The sequence below is a fragment of the Phocoena sinus genome, chromosome 10 (genome assembly GCF_008692025.1).
Source record: "Phocoena sinus isolate mPhoSin1 chromosome 10, mPhoSin1.pri, whole genome shotgun sequence".
NCBI classification, from domain to species: domain Eukaryota; kingdom Metazoa; phylum Chordata; class Mammalia; order Artiodactyla; family Phocoenidae; genus Phocoena; species Phocoena sinus.
Window position 1 is genome coordinate 47820939 of NC_045772.1, and position 15496 is coordinate 47836434.

The window sequence follows — 15496 nt, forward strand, 5'->3', positions numbered from 1 at the left end:
GGGCACTAGGCGCGTGGGCTTCAGTAGTTGTGGTGCGCGGGCTCAGTAGTTGTGGCCCGTGGGCTCTAGAGTGCAGGCTCACCAGTTGTGGCACACGGGCTTAGTTGCTCTGCAGCATGTGGGATCTTCCCAGACGAGAGCTCGAATCTGTGTCCCCTGCATTGGCAGGTGGACTCTCAACCACTGCTCCACCAGGGAAGCCCCAAATAGGTTGTTTACCAAAGAGAACAACCAAGAAATCGGCAGCTAAGAGGCTTATCAGAAGGGAAAATGCAATAAAGATGAGTGTGTTATCTGAGATCAAGGAGGTGACTGAACAAGCTCCTTCCCGTCCCAGGTGAGCCGGTGCCTGGGGATGTTAGCCAGGTGAGGGAGGTAGATCAGGATGGGGACAGAGGAGGCAAGGCTGCAGCAAAAGAAGCCTAATGCCCCAGTCTGAGCCGAGCTGGGGGCTTCAGCCTCATCATATCTTGGGGCCCCTCAGATCTAGCTGCTCCTCTCTTTTTGAATCAATGGGACATTATTGAATAGAGAGTCTCTTCATCTGCAAGACACCAAGGAACAGACCTCAGAGGCTGCTGATAGCCCGCTGGCACCAGGCTGGTGACAGTAAATGCATTCATGTTGGGTCTCTATGCCACTGATCTGCCAGTTCCCAGAACCTTGGGGTAGAAAGGAAATTTTGGCATCACCCAGTTCGGTGCCCCATTGTGTGATAGAATTCTCCCTATAATATCCCTGCCAAGATTCATCTAGCCGAATCCCTCAAGTGAAAGACAGTTCACCTCCGCAAAGCGAGCCACTGTACGCTGGAACATCACACTCGGGAAATGGCCTTCTCCACCCTGGAAGGAAAGCTGCAACCAGATCCCACTGGTTCTCAGTCTGCCTCTGGGTCCATACCTAAGTAGTCCATCCTTCTCCACACTCGCGACTAGCCTCAGACATTTGAAGAATGCCATTATGGTGCATCTATACAAGCTCCCAGAGCACGCGCGCGTGCGCGCACACACGCACGCACACACACACACACTCACACACAGTGTTTTCTTGAGACCAAATCTTGCCAAACCAAGACCCAAATTGTCCTTTGCATCTCATGATCTTGAGTCCCTTCACATCCTGATCTCTCTCTACTGGATGTGTCATAATTTCACAATGGCTCTACTCAAATGTGTGCCCAGAAGCGAGCGCAACACTTCTCATATTTTTGTGTGTTTTGCTCTTCACCAGTGCACAGCAGAGCAGCATAGTCAGCTTCCTTGCCATAGACACTTGGCTTCTCTTCATGTAGCCCGGTGATGGGGGGGTTGCGTCTGTTGTGTTCACTGCTCCACCCGCCCCCCGCCCAGAGATGAGTCCACTGTCTGGCACTGGCTGGACACTCAAGGAGTACTTGTTTAGTAAATGAATGACATTTTGAGAATACAGGCTCACTCTTTGTTTTGTTTTTGTTGTAGTAGTAGTTGGTACTTCTTGTTGCTAATAGTCAGGAGGAACAGTTTTATTTCATGTATATTAAACCCCATCCAAGAAGACAATCAAGTAGACAATTGGATAGACAGACAAGTCTGGAGCTTAGAAGAGAGGTCAGGGCTGGAGAGAGGTCGTGGAGTCACCAACTCACAGAGAATGAAGCCACGTTACTGCATGAAGTTGCCTAGGAGTTTAACTAATCCGGGATTCTACCCTCTTTCCATCTGGCCTCCCAGAGCCAGCCACCAGTAAAACAGAGAATATGGGCCTCTCCTCTGTCCACCACACCCAACTTGACTCTGTCAGGCCCGCTCACCTTCCTGCCATCCACCCTCACCATCCCCAGGAGGTCCCTGTCAGGTACTGAAGGGAAAACGTCTGCCCTCCTTGTCTGTGGGAACTCCAGAGGAAAGATCTGAATGCCATGTGCATTTCTGGGAGTGATGACATAGTCAGTTTCCACCACTGCTAGAGAAAGTCAGCCCTTCCAACTCTAAAGCTGATTTCTTTCTCAGCACATGGCCGGAAACTTAGAGATCAACAAGGGAGGAAGGGGCATCTGTGTGCTTTCTTCTCACATCTACCTACCTAGGACAGGCACACAACACTGGAATCCTGGTGTCCCATGAAACACCATATCCCCAGGCAGACTCCCAGAGCCAGGAGTGCCCTCTGGTGGTCATAATAACACTGACGATTATGAGAATAACTAACACCATGAGCTAGTTAGCCAGTGATCAGAATAACTGACACTTACCAGGAGCATTTACCATGAGCCAGACCTAATAAAATTACCCAGATTTACCCATTCACTGCTCATCCTAATCTTATGAAGTCCTACTATTCTACTGTTTTCCCCGTTTTACAAAGGAGAAATTGATCAAAGCAATCAGGTGATTTACTAAAAGTCACCAAAGACAGAGGAGGTTGGCTGGTCTCCTCCTGGGCATCTATCCCCTTCTGACTCCTAGAGAAAGACATAAGCCATCCTACAAATTAAGGTGGAATTTAAATATCTATGTTTTTCATTTAAAAGTAAACACAGGGGCTTCCCTGGTGGCGCAGTGGTTGGGAGTCTGCCTGCTGATGCAGGGGACACGGGTTCGTGCCCGGGTCTGGGAAGATCCCACATGCCGCGGAGCGGCTGGGCCCATGAGCCCGCGTACCGCAAAAAAAAAAAAAAAAAAAGACTTTAAAAGTAAACACATTACATATTTTGGAAAAATTGGAAAGAAAAATAAATTGCCTATTATAAAAACCATATCAGCATTTTAAAAATGCTTTCTTTCAATCTTTTTTTTCTCCTTTTCATCATTTTTTCCCTTAATTATGAGCAAGGTATAATATAAATTCTTCATTGAAGAATATTCATTTTTTTAACATTTATTTATTTATTTATATATTTTTTGGCTACGTTGGGTCTTCGTTGCTGCATGCGGTGAGCAGGGGCTACTCTTCGTTGCAGTGCGCGGGCTTCTCACTGCAGTGGCTTCTCTTGTTGCGGAGCACGGGCTCTAGGTATGCAGGCTTCAGTAGTTGCAGCACGCAGCCTCAGTAGTTGCGGCACACAGGCTCAGTAGTTGTGGCTCGCAGGCTCTAGAGCACAGGCTCAGTAATTGTGGTGCACGGGCTTAGTTGCTCCGCAGCATGTGGGATCTTCCTGGACCAGGGATCAAACCCGTGTCCCCTGCATTGGCAGGCAGATTCTTAACCATTGTGCCACCAGGGAAGTCCCAGAAGGTTTGAATTTTTGTTTTTGTTTTTTGGCCGTGCTGCAGAGCTTGCAGGACCTTAGCTCCCCGACAAGGCATGGAACCCGGGCCCCTGCAGTGAAAGTGCCGAGTCGTAACCACTGGACTTCCAGGGAATTCCCTGAAGAATATTCTTTAAGATTTTTTTTCCTTCAAGAATTTTCTGTTCTTAGATGTGAGTTTCACATTTTTTTAGTCAAAGCCAACAGGTATTCACTTGGACATCCAGCAAGAGTCTGACCTAGAGCTCCCAGCCAGGAGTTCTGTAATACCCCAGCCTGCCCTGGGGCACTACCCAGAGAGCCAGGGTTGCTATGGAGACTGAGCGTAGCATGAAACCTCAGGACAGGTCACAGGTTCAGTCTTCTGAACGCACTGCCCTCAGGGGAGGTGTCCCAGAGGGAACTCTGGGGACTGTAGCTGACTCACTTCTGTCAGCACAGAGGCTCAGACCATGGAGAGCCCCAGGGCAGCCATCCACAGGACCTAGGATTCTTGGGAAGTTTTCCTCTGGCCACCATAGTGACATGGCTCTGTGGCAGCCTTCTCATGAATCTGTTCCATTTTTCTGCACTGTTTCTTGAAAAGCGCCTTCCCCTCACCAGAAGCCTCTGTTCCTCTACCTTAGAACTAAGATACTCCCTACGAATGCAGTCCCTGCGGGGCCTCCAGAGTCAGACTCCCAACTTTGTCACTTACTAGCTCTGTGACCTGGGTGCCAACTTAACCTCTCACACCTGTTTCCTCATCTGGAAAATGAGGATAATAATTGTTCATACTCACAGAGTTGTCAGGAAAAGTAAATAGCCATTTAGTTGAGTACTGAGCACACAGAAAGACCTCAGTGTATGGTGGCTGTTGTTCTAGAAACCTTCTACAGAGAGCTAGTGAAGGAGGGTGTAGAGCAGCTGTCTGTGCAGTGGGTAGCTGGACACCACATGTAAACAACTAGTCATTCACCTGGCATGTCCAAATTCCTGCATCCTCTTAGCTCTGTGCAAGTGCCAGGGGAGCAGAGACACTGCCTGAGTTCTCTCTTGGTCCCTTCACCTCTCTCCCCTCCTTCTTGTGCCATTTCCCAAGAATACAGACAGACCATACCAGGGGTAATACTCAAATTATGTAAAGACTCAGACTGAAGCAATATGGTGCCAGCCATGGAGCTGAAACAGGGTCTTGGGAGTTTCCTGTTGTACCAGGTGTTACCACCTTGTTTCCTGGATTGTGGGGAGGTGAGGGGTCCTAGGACAGGGGCCAAGGAAACTGGAGCAATGGAGAGAATACTTAGTGGCCTCTGAGAAAGTGTTCTTTACCAGCTGATATGGAAATATCAGTTTACATTTTAACAACCAATATGGCCAAACCATCATGTACCAACTGATTTACCCCCAGGTGAGACCCTGGGAAGGTCATTGTGGGACACCCCTGAAGAACATAGAGACCAGAGACTGTGTTAAGCCCATCTGGGGCCCATGCCGTGTTGCAGAGTAAGTGAGTTGGGGAAAAGGACTTCATTGCCCAAGAGTCTACTCAAGTGCTACAACTTCCCTATCCATGTCATTCCTTACTGCATGCCTCGCTGAAGCTATAGGACAAAGGGACCCAGAAGCTGGATGATCCTAAGTCAAACACCATTGTGAATTTCTGCAGTCGGGTGTCAGGGCTGACAACCCCAGAGACTGGGCCTGTAATACACCAAACTCATACTGCAGCCCAACACCAGCCCCTTATGCTCATTCAGTCTTTCATTCCACTAATACTCATTAAGTCCACGTCCTGTGGGCTGGGCATACGTCAGTGAGCAAGACCCATAGGGTATCTGCACTCATGGAGTCAGACATAAAACTATAATACAGGGTGACAAGAGCTACAACAGGGAAAAGAGAGGGTGCTAAGGCAGCAAAGGAGTGCACCTAACCCAGAAGTCTCACTGCAGGAAGTAAAGTCTAAGACAAGACCTGAGGGTAGAGTGGAAGCTAGCCAGATGAAGAGGTGGGGGAAGCACGGAGCAGCATGTGCAAAGACCAGAGACTGGCTGAGCCCTCAGTAGAACAAAACAGTTGACCTGGACTTCAATATAATCATGTTAATGTGTCAAGTTTGGGGTGCAATTAATTCTAACACGTGGGCCTGGCTTATTGCTTAACTAGAGAATGGTTTGGGAAGACTGTAACCCTGTAAATCTAAATTTCCAAACCAAAGGTGCAAGGTGGCAGGGACGCTAGGTTAGGGACAGTGTCGCAAGGGGCTAAGTGCTGGACTTCGGTACTGCGTAAACTCAGGTTCAAGTCCCAACTCTACTTCTGAGCTGGGTGACCTTAGCTAAGTTAATTCAACCTCTCTAGGTGGTACCTTCCACATCTGAAAATGGAGAGCAATGCTGGTATCTACTCTGTAATATTCAAATGAGATGGTATATGAAGTCCTCAGCATGGTGAATGGCATGCAGTTGACTCTTATGAAAATAGCTCTGTGGAATCCACCCCTAACCTAAACATCATTTTGTGCCCAAGAATCTCAAGTGCTTTTTAGAACAGAAATCCAACCTAATCCAAACGTCACAGCTAATGGTTATTGAGAATTTACATAGGCCAGCCCAGTCCTACATGCCTTACATGGGTTATTTTAATTAATCCTCATGAAAACCCAATAATGGAGGTGCTACTGTTTTCCGGGTTTCACAAATTAGGAAACCAAGGCAGAGAGGTTTAGTAACTTGCCTCAGATCATCTAAGGCTTCAAAAATCCACAACACTGACAATACCAAATGCTGGCAAGGATGTGGAGAAACAGGAACTCTCATTCATTGCTAGTGAGAATGCAAAATGTTATTGCTACTTTAGAAGACAGTTTGGTAGTTTTTGACAAAACTAAGCATTTTCTTTCCATGTAGTCCAGCAATCATGTTCCCTGATGTTTACTCAAACCTATATACACACAAAAACCTGCACACAGATACTTATAAGTAACTGCCCAAACTTAGAAGTAACCAAGATGTCCTTCAGTAGGTGAATGGGTAAATTGTGGTACGTCCAGACAATAGAGTATTAGTCGGCACTAAAGAGAAATGAGCTATCAAGCCATGACAAGGCATGGAAGAAACTTAACGGCATATTATTAAGTGAAAGAAGACAATCTGAAAAGGCTACATACTGCATGATTCCAACTATATGACATAAAAGGCAAAACTACGGAGACAATAAAAAGATCAGTGGTTGCCTATTATGCAAGAAGGAGAAATGAATAGGCAGAACTCAGAGGATTTTAGGGCAGTGCAACTATTCTGTATGATGCTACAGCAGGAGATACATGTCGTTATACATTGTCCAAACCCAAAGAATGTACAACACCAAGAGTGAACCCCAGCTGGACTATGGACTTTGGGTGAGAATGATGTGTGAACGTGAGTTCATTGATTGTAACAAATATACACTGTGGTGTAGGATGTCCATAATGGGGGAGGTTGGGGGCGGCAGGGTAGATAAGAACTCTCTGTACTTTCTGCTCAATTTTTCTGTGAACCTAAAACGGCTCTTAAAAATACAGTGTATTAATTAGAAAACCAAATAAAACACAGGTTTCAAATCCAGAAGTTTGGTTCCAGAGCGCACCCCTTTAACCACCGCATTATACCATCTCCCAACTTCTAATGGAAGGGAAACCCAACTTTTGATTGAAGTAAAAAAGAAAAAAATATGTACATATAAAGTAAAACAGAGAGGTTGCTGGGTTTTGGAATGTGCCTACTGTTCAGGTTGCCAACCCCCCTTCATCCCTTCTAGAGGGCGGGCAAGGCTCCATAGCTGATGAAGCCGACGGCTGCCTCCCGGGTAGTGTGTGATGAAGAGCACCTGACGTGTGGCGTGAGGCCAGCATCCCCAGCGCCCTTTGGTCTGGAAAACAGCTGTGAGTAATCTGGGGCACCCGGAGCAGAAAGCTTTATCAGCTGGCCTGTCCCAAAGCCGCTGGGAAGACTATCTGCTGGTGCAGCTATGCCTCCAACTGTCCTATTTTTAGAGAAAGGCATTCTTTTCAGGGCTGTTCTTCTGACAAAGGAGCAAGCCAGCTCCGTCCCAAGGTATAGCCGCTGAACAACAAGCCACTTCCACTGGTTTGCCTTAGGGCTCATTTTCTGCAGGTCTGTAGACCACCATCGAAAACTTTTAATCAAAGGACTTGTAAAATGCCAGCTCATTCCCCAGCTGAGAGAAGCCGGTGTGATACTGCTTTCTGCCCCAGGAAGGGAGGCATAAGACATTGTACATAAGGAAGACATAAGACTATTCAAACAATAGCATCTTGCCAACATTTCAAAGAATACCATTTAAGGCCGATAAAGGGACTTTTTTTTTTTTTTTTTGCTGTAAGGAAGCAAATATCTGCTTGAGAGACCGTAGGATTAATTTATGTTTTAATCATCATGGTGGGAGGAGTTGGGAGAGTAGATGTAGAGTTGGCCCGGTCAGTTTTAGGTCTTCCCAACACCAAACCAGGAAGCCAGGTAGGGCCCAGGAATTGAGAGAAACAGCCCCAGAGCTGGCTCAGGGCTCAGCTCACTTGGGCATCTATTAGAACTCCTCAGAATAAACATAACCCAACAGCTAATAATAACATTAATAATAAGAGGATAATAATATTAACCCTTTTCAAGCATCTTCTGTGTGCAAAATACTTTAAACACATTATTGTATTGACTTTGGGACAATTCCATGCTGTAGGTGTTATTATTCCAATTTTGCAGCTAAGTGAACTAAGGCTCAGAGAATTTGTTTACCTTCTGCCCACTGAATGGTAGAGCTGATATGCAAACTCAAATTTTTCTGACTCCAAACCCTATACATCTTCTTTTCATTTGTCATGCTGGCCCCCCTAACTGTCTCGGAGGGGGTTACACAAAAGGAGACTGGGTCAAGCTCTTTGCCGTTTTAACTTAGTGTCCCAGAATTTAAACTGAAGGAAAAACAACGATGTTTTTCTAAGCACAGTCCCCACTCCATTTACCCCACACTTCCCTGCATTTGCAGCTGAGTGATACATGTCTGATGACTCCACAGTGATGCAGTGGGAAGTCCCTGCTCCCAAGCTTGATGGGGACCTTACGGACCACGTGGTCCAACCCTCTTGTCTCCAGATGAGGGAAAGAAGAGCAAGAAGTTCAACAACTTGCCCAAGGCCATAGAGTAATGCAAACACAGATCTGCAGAGTCCAAGTCTGGAGCCCCTCCCGCAGTATCAACCCCATCCCATCAATACGATCCTAACTGACCAGGACTCAGACTAAGCCCTCCTGTCTCAAAGACACCTGAGATGGAGCAATATTGAGCCCAGGCCACTGTTCCTTCCAAAAGTAAATGGGAGAGGGAAGTCCCTGGTGGTCCAGTGGTTAGGACTCCGCACTTTCCCCACTGAGGGCCTGGGTTCGATCCCTGGTCGGGCCAAAAAAACACCTTTTTTTAATTAAAGAAAGAAACTCTCCAACAAGAGAAAAACACAGCCTCTGGGGAGTCCAGGTTGGTTTGTGGCCTTTCAGAGCCAGATGTCTCCAGATCCCCAATCTACTCACATAATATAGTCTTGTAATCACATAACTGCTCTTCTGCCATTCTCTCCTATAAATAGACTTCCTGAGGGAAGCATCACAGATGTCTACAAGCAAAAACTTACGGTTGGTGGCCTTCCATGAACTCCTCCAAGGTCCCTGCTTCTCCAAGATGATGTCTGCTGGACTTAACTTGGATCAAAGAAATCCTGAAAAGATAGAGAAGGATGAGTGAGCTCGTGGTGTCAGTCCCACCCTGTTTCAGTTCATCTCTTTCAACATCAACTCAGCAGTGTGTGAAGGATGGTAGGTGTCAGTCATGGAGAGATGATGTCACAGCCTCCAGCTGCACCAAGCATCCCTTAGCTCTCCATGCCATGATGACCTTAAAGACACCAGAGCCACCAGGACCAGTTTCATTGTCCTTGTTCAGTGGTTGCTTGCAATGCACCAGGCTTTTTGATAGCTCACTGGTTCCCAAAGTTATGAGCTTGTTCCATCAATCCTAGAAGGTTCTACATTGGCAGTAGTTTTAACCATGTGGCTAGAGCTGACCACAAACTTGGGCAAATACTGACATGCCTTAAAGATGTGAGGCGGTATCAACCAAGTATTGATAAGAAAGTTTGCAGTCGGAGGGGGAAAAGTTGACATGTATTAAGCTTCTGTGTTCCAGGTATTTACTGTCATTTAATCTCCACCATGATATTAATATCATCTCCAGTTGATAAATGTAGAAAGACTTTCAAAGAGGTTCAGCAAGTTCCCCAAGGCCAGAAAGACAGGAAACGGTCGAACTAAAATTCCAAACCTAACTGCCAACCCACACACACCAGACGTCCCCATGGCAGGCAATGCTGGTTTCCTACCTAACCTCTCCTTTCTTCCTTGTTGACAGAATCCTGGTTGCATTGAGGCAGCAATGTGCCCAGCTCCAGGTGGCCCCAGAGTTTAGTAGCATCTACCATCCTCTGAAATCACCTCTAGCTACTGGACGGACGCTTGAGCTGCAGCTCAGAATCTGTTTCCTCAGAAACCATCTTACACACAATAGTCAGTAAGACTGCCATCACTGCATCACCAGCACACTTCTGTTCTGCGGGTTAAGACAACCCTTAGAGATTAACCTGGGATATCACCATTTATAGCATAATTTCTACTGGAAAATGCATTAAAAGATCTATACACCTGCTATTCTCCTACCCCCCACTGCCCGAGAAAACAAAACACAGCTTCCAAGAGACTTCGTGATTCCTTTATAAGGTTTAAGTTAATTCAAATTTCACAGGTCCAAACCCAAAGCTGCTTTCCTATTATCAACCCTTTACTTATCAGGAAGATCTAGGAGTATCAAAAATGCCAAAGGACATTCCTGAAAATATACTTAAATATGGGGTATTTCTAGTCAATCTTACCTCTCTTTACTAAATTGAAAGAAAATCTTCCCTACAACTGAAAAAAAAAATGTATTCTAGTCAAGAAGATGAAATACTAGCTGTTGTACCCATTTTCCAGTTACAGTGATGCATTTCCCTGCAAGAAAACTTCCGGCTTTAGGATAACCCAGGGTAACCTTGGCACTATTGACATTTTGGGCCAGATAACTCTTTGCTGTGGGTGCTGTCCTGTGCATTGGAGAATGTTTAGCAGTGTCCTTGGCCTCCACCTGTCAGATGCCAGGAGCACTCTCTCAGCTGTGACAACCAGAACTGTCTTCAGACATCGCCAGCTGTCTCCTGAAGGGCAAGCCCACCACTAGTTAAAAACTACTGGCAAAGGCTGATAAACTAGAAGGACCTATTTACTCAAAGGGCTGCACTAAACCTTATAGAGCCAGGAAACATGCCAATGCAGTAAGAAGGACAGAGCCATGTTCTGATAGCAAATCCTACTCCGTAAAGCAGGGGGCAGATGGTCACTGAAATGGCCTTAGGCTGTAATCACGAGTAAGGCCCGTTCGTTATCCAGGGCCATCAAGAAACGCAGCTTCAGAGAGCGTATCCCTCATTGCTGGTTCGTAGGGATTGAGTCCCCTCAAGGTCCATCTTCCTGGCTTTGGTTCCTCTCACTCACACACAGGCTATAAAAAGGCTGCCTTTCCTACTTCTGTTCATTTCCCCCTGGCTCTCCACCCGTGAGTTGTGAATCGAGTTGATGGAACTCCTTCAGGGTTCGTGTTTCACTTCACTGCTCACTTCTGAGGCCCCCTTTCTCAGAATAATTGTCTTAGCTCAGCAATGCTACTGAACAGATTCCAGCAGTTCAACATTGAGTGAGAATCTAATCAACTTCACAGAGTACTTTGGGAGACTTCTCTGGAATCCAGCTGTGGGCAAGTCCACAGAGCAGGCACATTTCATAGTGGTAGGCTGAACTCTCAGGGGAAATCTTCGTCTTCATCCCAGCATTGTGCTCTAGGAAAGCACAAAATTGGAGTTTATCCTACAGGTTGCCAAGCAAATATGAGCTCCTTTCCAGGTTTTTCCAACCCTGTGTATATCTTGCTAACTATTCTCAATAAATTCTGAGTCTTTCTCAGAGCCACTCTCTTTTACCTCAGTGATCATCGATGGTAGGGAAAAAAAATCTATGGATTCATAAATATATTAAGTCATTGGCTACCAGCAGTTTGAGTTTACATTATCAAACTGAGAGTAATACATTACTCATTCTTTCATTCAAATGCTCCAGGAAGGCAGGGAATTCTGTCCTTACTTGTTGAGTAAATTAATGCCCACTTCGTTTGAGGTGCTGTCATTAGTGCTAAGCATTCAACAGTGAATAGGATTGGCACAAGCTCTGCCTTCAGGCAGGTCTCCTGCAGCAAGAGAACTAAGAAGTAGGGCTTCCCTGGTGGCGCAGTGGTTGACAGTCCGCCTGCCGATGCAGGGAACACGGGTTCGTGCTCCGGTCCGGGAGGATCCCACATGCCGCGGAGCGGCTGGGCCCGTGAGCCATGGCTGCTGAGCCTGCGCGTCCGGAGCCTGTGCTCCACAACGGGAGAGACCACAACAGTGAGAGGCCCGCGTACCACAAAAAAAAAAAAAAAAAAAAGAACTAAGAGGTAAATAAAACAATCACAAATTGTGGTAAGATAAGAGCTAAGTGGAGAGAAACTGGGGAGTGGAAGCAGCCAGCTCAAATAAGGTGGTCAGGGAGATCCTCTTTGAGGAAATACCCATTAAGCTGAGACCTGAAGAACAGGAGCTGGCCTGAAAAGATTTTCAAGGGAACACACACACATACACACACACACACACACACACACACACTACATACATGCAAACCACATACATACATACACATATACATACACACTTGCAGGGATGCACACATACACACACCTATACATACATGTGCAATACATTCATACATACATACCCACATAAACACATACAGATATGCACATATACACACATACACACACACAAACATACACCCTTTGGTTCAAGGGAACCCGCAGCCCTCACCCCAAATGTTATCTTTAAAAACCCTTCCCTGAAAGTCATCGGGGAGTTCGGGTCTTTTGAGCATGAACTGCCCATTCTCCTTGCTTGGTCCTGCAGTAAGCACTTACGCTCCTTCACCACAACTTGGTGTCAGTAGGTTGGCTTTGCTGCAGGGAGGGAAAGCGGACCGAAGTTCAGTTCGGTAACAAGGGCAGGACAAACCCAGACAGCAGAAAAAATCCACTAGAAAGGGTTAAATGATTTCAACTCCCACAGGCGGAGCCTCAGTGGGAAGGGGTCTCCGGGACTGCCCTTCCGCTCTGTCAGTAAGAAGGATGGGATCCTTTCTGCCTTGGAAACCGGCTTTCTGGGGAATCCTGGTGTTGAAATCCAGTGGAAGGAGAGGGGAGGGAGAACAGGGCTCCTGGAAAGGGGAACCATCTGCAGAGCAACAAGAACCACACAAGCAATGGGATGTTCAGATCTGCCTGGTATTTTCGGTCTGGGCTGCCCCCCAGGAAGTGCCCAAATGAGGTTTCCCATCTGCTTTGGGTCTTTACTGTGCAAATTGAGAAAATGCAATCTGGAGACAGCCCTCAAAGGGCTGCTGACAGCTGTTTGGGGGAGAAAGAGAATGGCTACAAAGAGAGCGAGGAGAAAGTGAGACAGGACAGCCTGCCAGGGAGTGGGAATAGGAAAACGGTGGGGAGCTGGGGCAGGGTGGCCGCACCATCTCCCGTAGCCCCTGGAACAGTACGGAGGCAATGCTCAGGGAGAGCGCCTTGGTGGGAGATGGAGGAGGGAAAGGTAGGCAGAGGGAGTCTTAAGAAGAAATGCTGGGCATCGTGAAAGTGATCTGTCCTCTGTCAGTTTCCCAAGTGACTATGATAAAGATTTAAATTGGGTTTCATTGTTTTGGGATGCTGTATGACTTTTTTTTTTTGATGCAACACCATGTGAAAACAGGGTCCCAGGTTACTTTGGCTTTATTGTGTAAGCATACAATTGCCTCTCATCAAATACTAGGTCTATCCATTCCGGTAATTCACATACACTTACCAAGTGCCAACTGTGTGTCTGTCCTGTTCTAGATGCTGGGCAAACATTCTCAGAAGTCTTCCAAAACCCCAGCTCTACTTCAGCTGACAGGGGGTCGCTAAGCCACGCACTCGCTCAGGTTGTAGGCAGCTTGTAGGCAGAGGACACATTTGCAGCTCACTCACTCTTCAATGAGCCCAGCACAGTGTCTTAAGAAAGCACAGCAATAATACCTGCTCATGGTTAGTAAGTCAAATGCTGTGCTAATAACTTTAAGTACATTATCTTATTTAATCCTCGCAGTAACTCAATGAGGTGGAGCCCAAGGTGATTCCCATTTTTCCTCATGGGAATTCTCCTCATTCCCAAGATGAGACCAAGGCACAGAAACTTTGCCCAAAGCCCCCAAACTAATAAATACCAGAGTCCAGGTTCAAACTGTACAAGGTCTCTTTAATGCCAAAACCTTTTTGCTTTTAATACTAAACTGTACTGCCATCTCATAAACCATAATAAGATAGTAAAAGTCAGAATTAATTATAAATCTAAATTATAGATTATAGTAATATGAAATCTTTTCTTTTTTCCTTTTAAGTACATAACAGAACCAGGCTAACAAAATGCTACCTAGTAGGAGTCCTGTTTTGATAGATTGCTTTCATTTCATTTCAATAAACATTTACTAGTAACTGATGGAAATAGTTCTTACCCATTAATGTTTAATTGACATACCATTTTCCCCAAGTAGTATTGTCATCTGCTGATACAGCTGTCACACTGAATGTTCCTGGATTCTTTTGAAGGCCTTAAGATTATAATGCTTCCATTCAGTCTTTTAACATTACACAATTGTTTAGGAAACTAGCCATGTTCCAGCTCTGGGAAATCCACATATATTCCATATTAATTAAGTCTGCTTTAATAAACTGCTCCAATAGTCCTGTAGATATAGGAAGAAAAATTAACTGTGCAAGGTCAGACAGCCACGGGAGGGTCAAAGTTAAAACTACAGGCTAGTTGTGACGGGTATCTGTGATTCTTTTCGGCTGTCAGTATACAACTCACCTTCCTGTGTTTGGGGAATTTCTCACCTTAGGAATCTTGGTGGTGGAAAAAGGCCACCCCCCATCACAAAATCCAAAACCTCAATCTTAGCCTCCCTTACGTTAGGGTGTGCATGTGGCCAGTGAGATCTCTCCACCAGATTCAACTGCCAGTGATGCAAAGAAGCAGGGCCTATGAAAAATCCCTTCGGGGGGTCAGGGGGAACGTGGCTACATTCAGGTTTAGGGGCAGCGTTCAGCATCAGGGAGTCAAAGGGAGAAGCAGAGGGGCTGAGCCCAGGGGTGCCAGTTCTGCACTGAGTTAGGACATGATCCTGGCTGCAGCATCCAAGCCAGGTTCCTCAGCGCACCCAGGGAGTCTGTGAGAATCCTAACACCTTGTCATAAATTCCTGTTCACTGAATCATCCAAAGATGTTTTTTTTTTTTATTATTATTGCATTGCAATTAAGAACCCTAATACTAGAACTGAACCTGGAAGCATCCGAAGACCTGACATCACTTAGTTCTAGACAAAATTTTTGTGCAGACACCCCAGTGGAGGAGTCTGGAGTCAAAACCAACAGGTGCCCATGGTCAGGCAGGAGTCTAGGCTTGGTTTCAGGCTTGAGGAGGATAAGCTTGCTCCTGGATCACTCTTCTTGAAGGCCCAGGACTCTGGCAGTGGACACCCTTCTCAGCATCCGGCACCATGGTCCCCATGAATTTTAACAAAGGAAAAGCCAGCTGTACCTCAAAGCTAATTACTGGAACACAATTCACTCTATGTTTTCTGTATTTAAGAGTTTTCTGGATGTCTCTTGCAACATGGATTGTCTTTTCATTGGGATATGTATATCTGTGCACGAGAGTGTGTTCTCCTTTTGATATAGGCTGTTCTTCTAGGGGCCACTTTGCTAATTTTACACCAGCTTATCATGGGTGCTGAATCCAGTAGAGTGTAGTGAAGATCAGCCATATTCTTCCTATCTCACACACACTCCTTGCGTATTCCTACCCCAAGCCCTGGAGAGCAGCTTGGGCAGATCCTACAGCTTTCTTGACACTTTCAGATAGTTAAAGGTTTAGTCAAGTCTACCTCAACATTTTAACATCTCATCCAATTTCAAACTTATTTCTGCCCAGCTGAGGCCTGGCCTGTGGCTTGAGGACCGACAAAGAGAAAGGAGTTGGCACTGGA

At 46.1% G+C, this 15496-nt stretch overlaps 1 protein-coding gene across 1 annotated transcript in view; it reads right to left on the bottom strand.

Annotated features, from left to right (window-relative positions):
* The window catches only part of RAB3IP (RAB3A interacting protein), a 168826-nt gene extending 154695 nt beyond the window's left edge, over positions 1 to 14131 (bottom strand). The window contains exons 1-3 of the mRNA XM_032645059.1: positions 13986 to 14131; positions 13275 to 13486; positions 8892 to 8975 (exon numbers count right to left, since the gene is read on the bottom strand). Of these exons, the coding sequence (XP_032500950.1) occupies positions 8892 to 8975; positions 13275 to 13321 (131 nt within the window). The 5' untranslated portion in view covers positions 13322 to 13486; positions 13986 to 14131. The remainder of the gene's footprint in view (positions 1 to 8891; positions 8976 to 13274; positions 13487 to 13985) is intronic.
* Positions 14132 to 15496: the final 1365 nt, after the last annotated feature.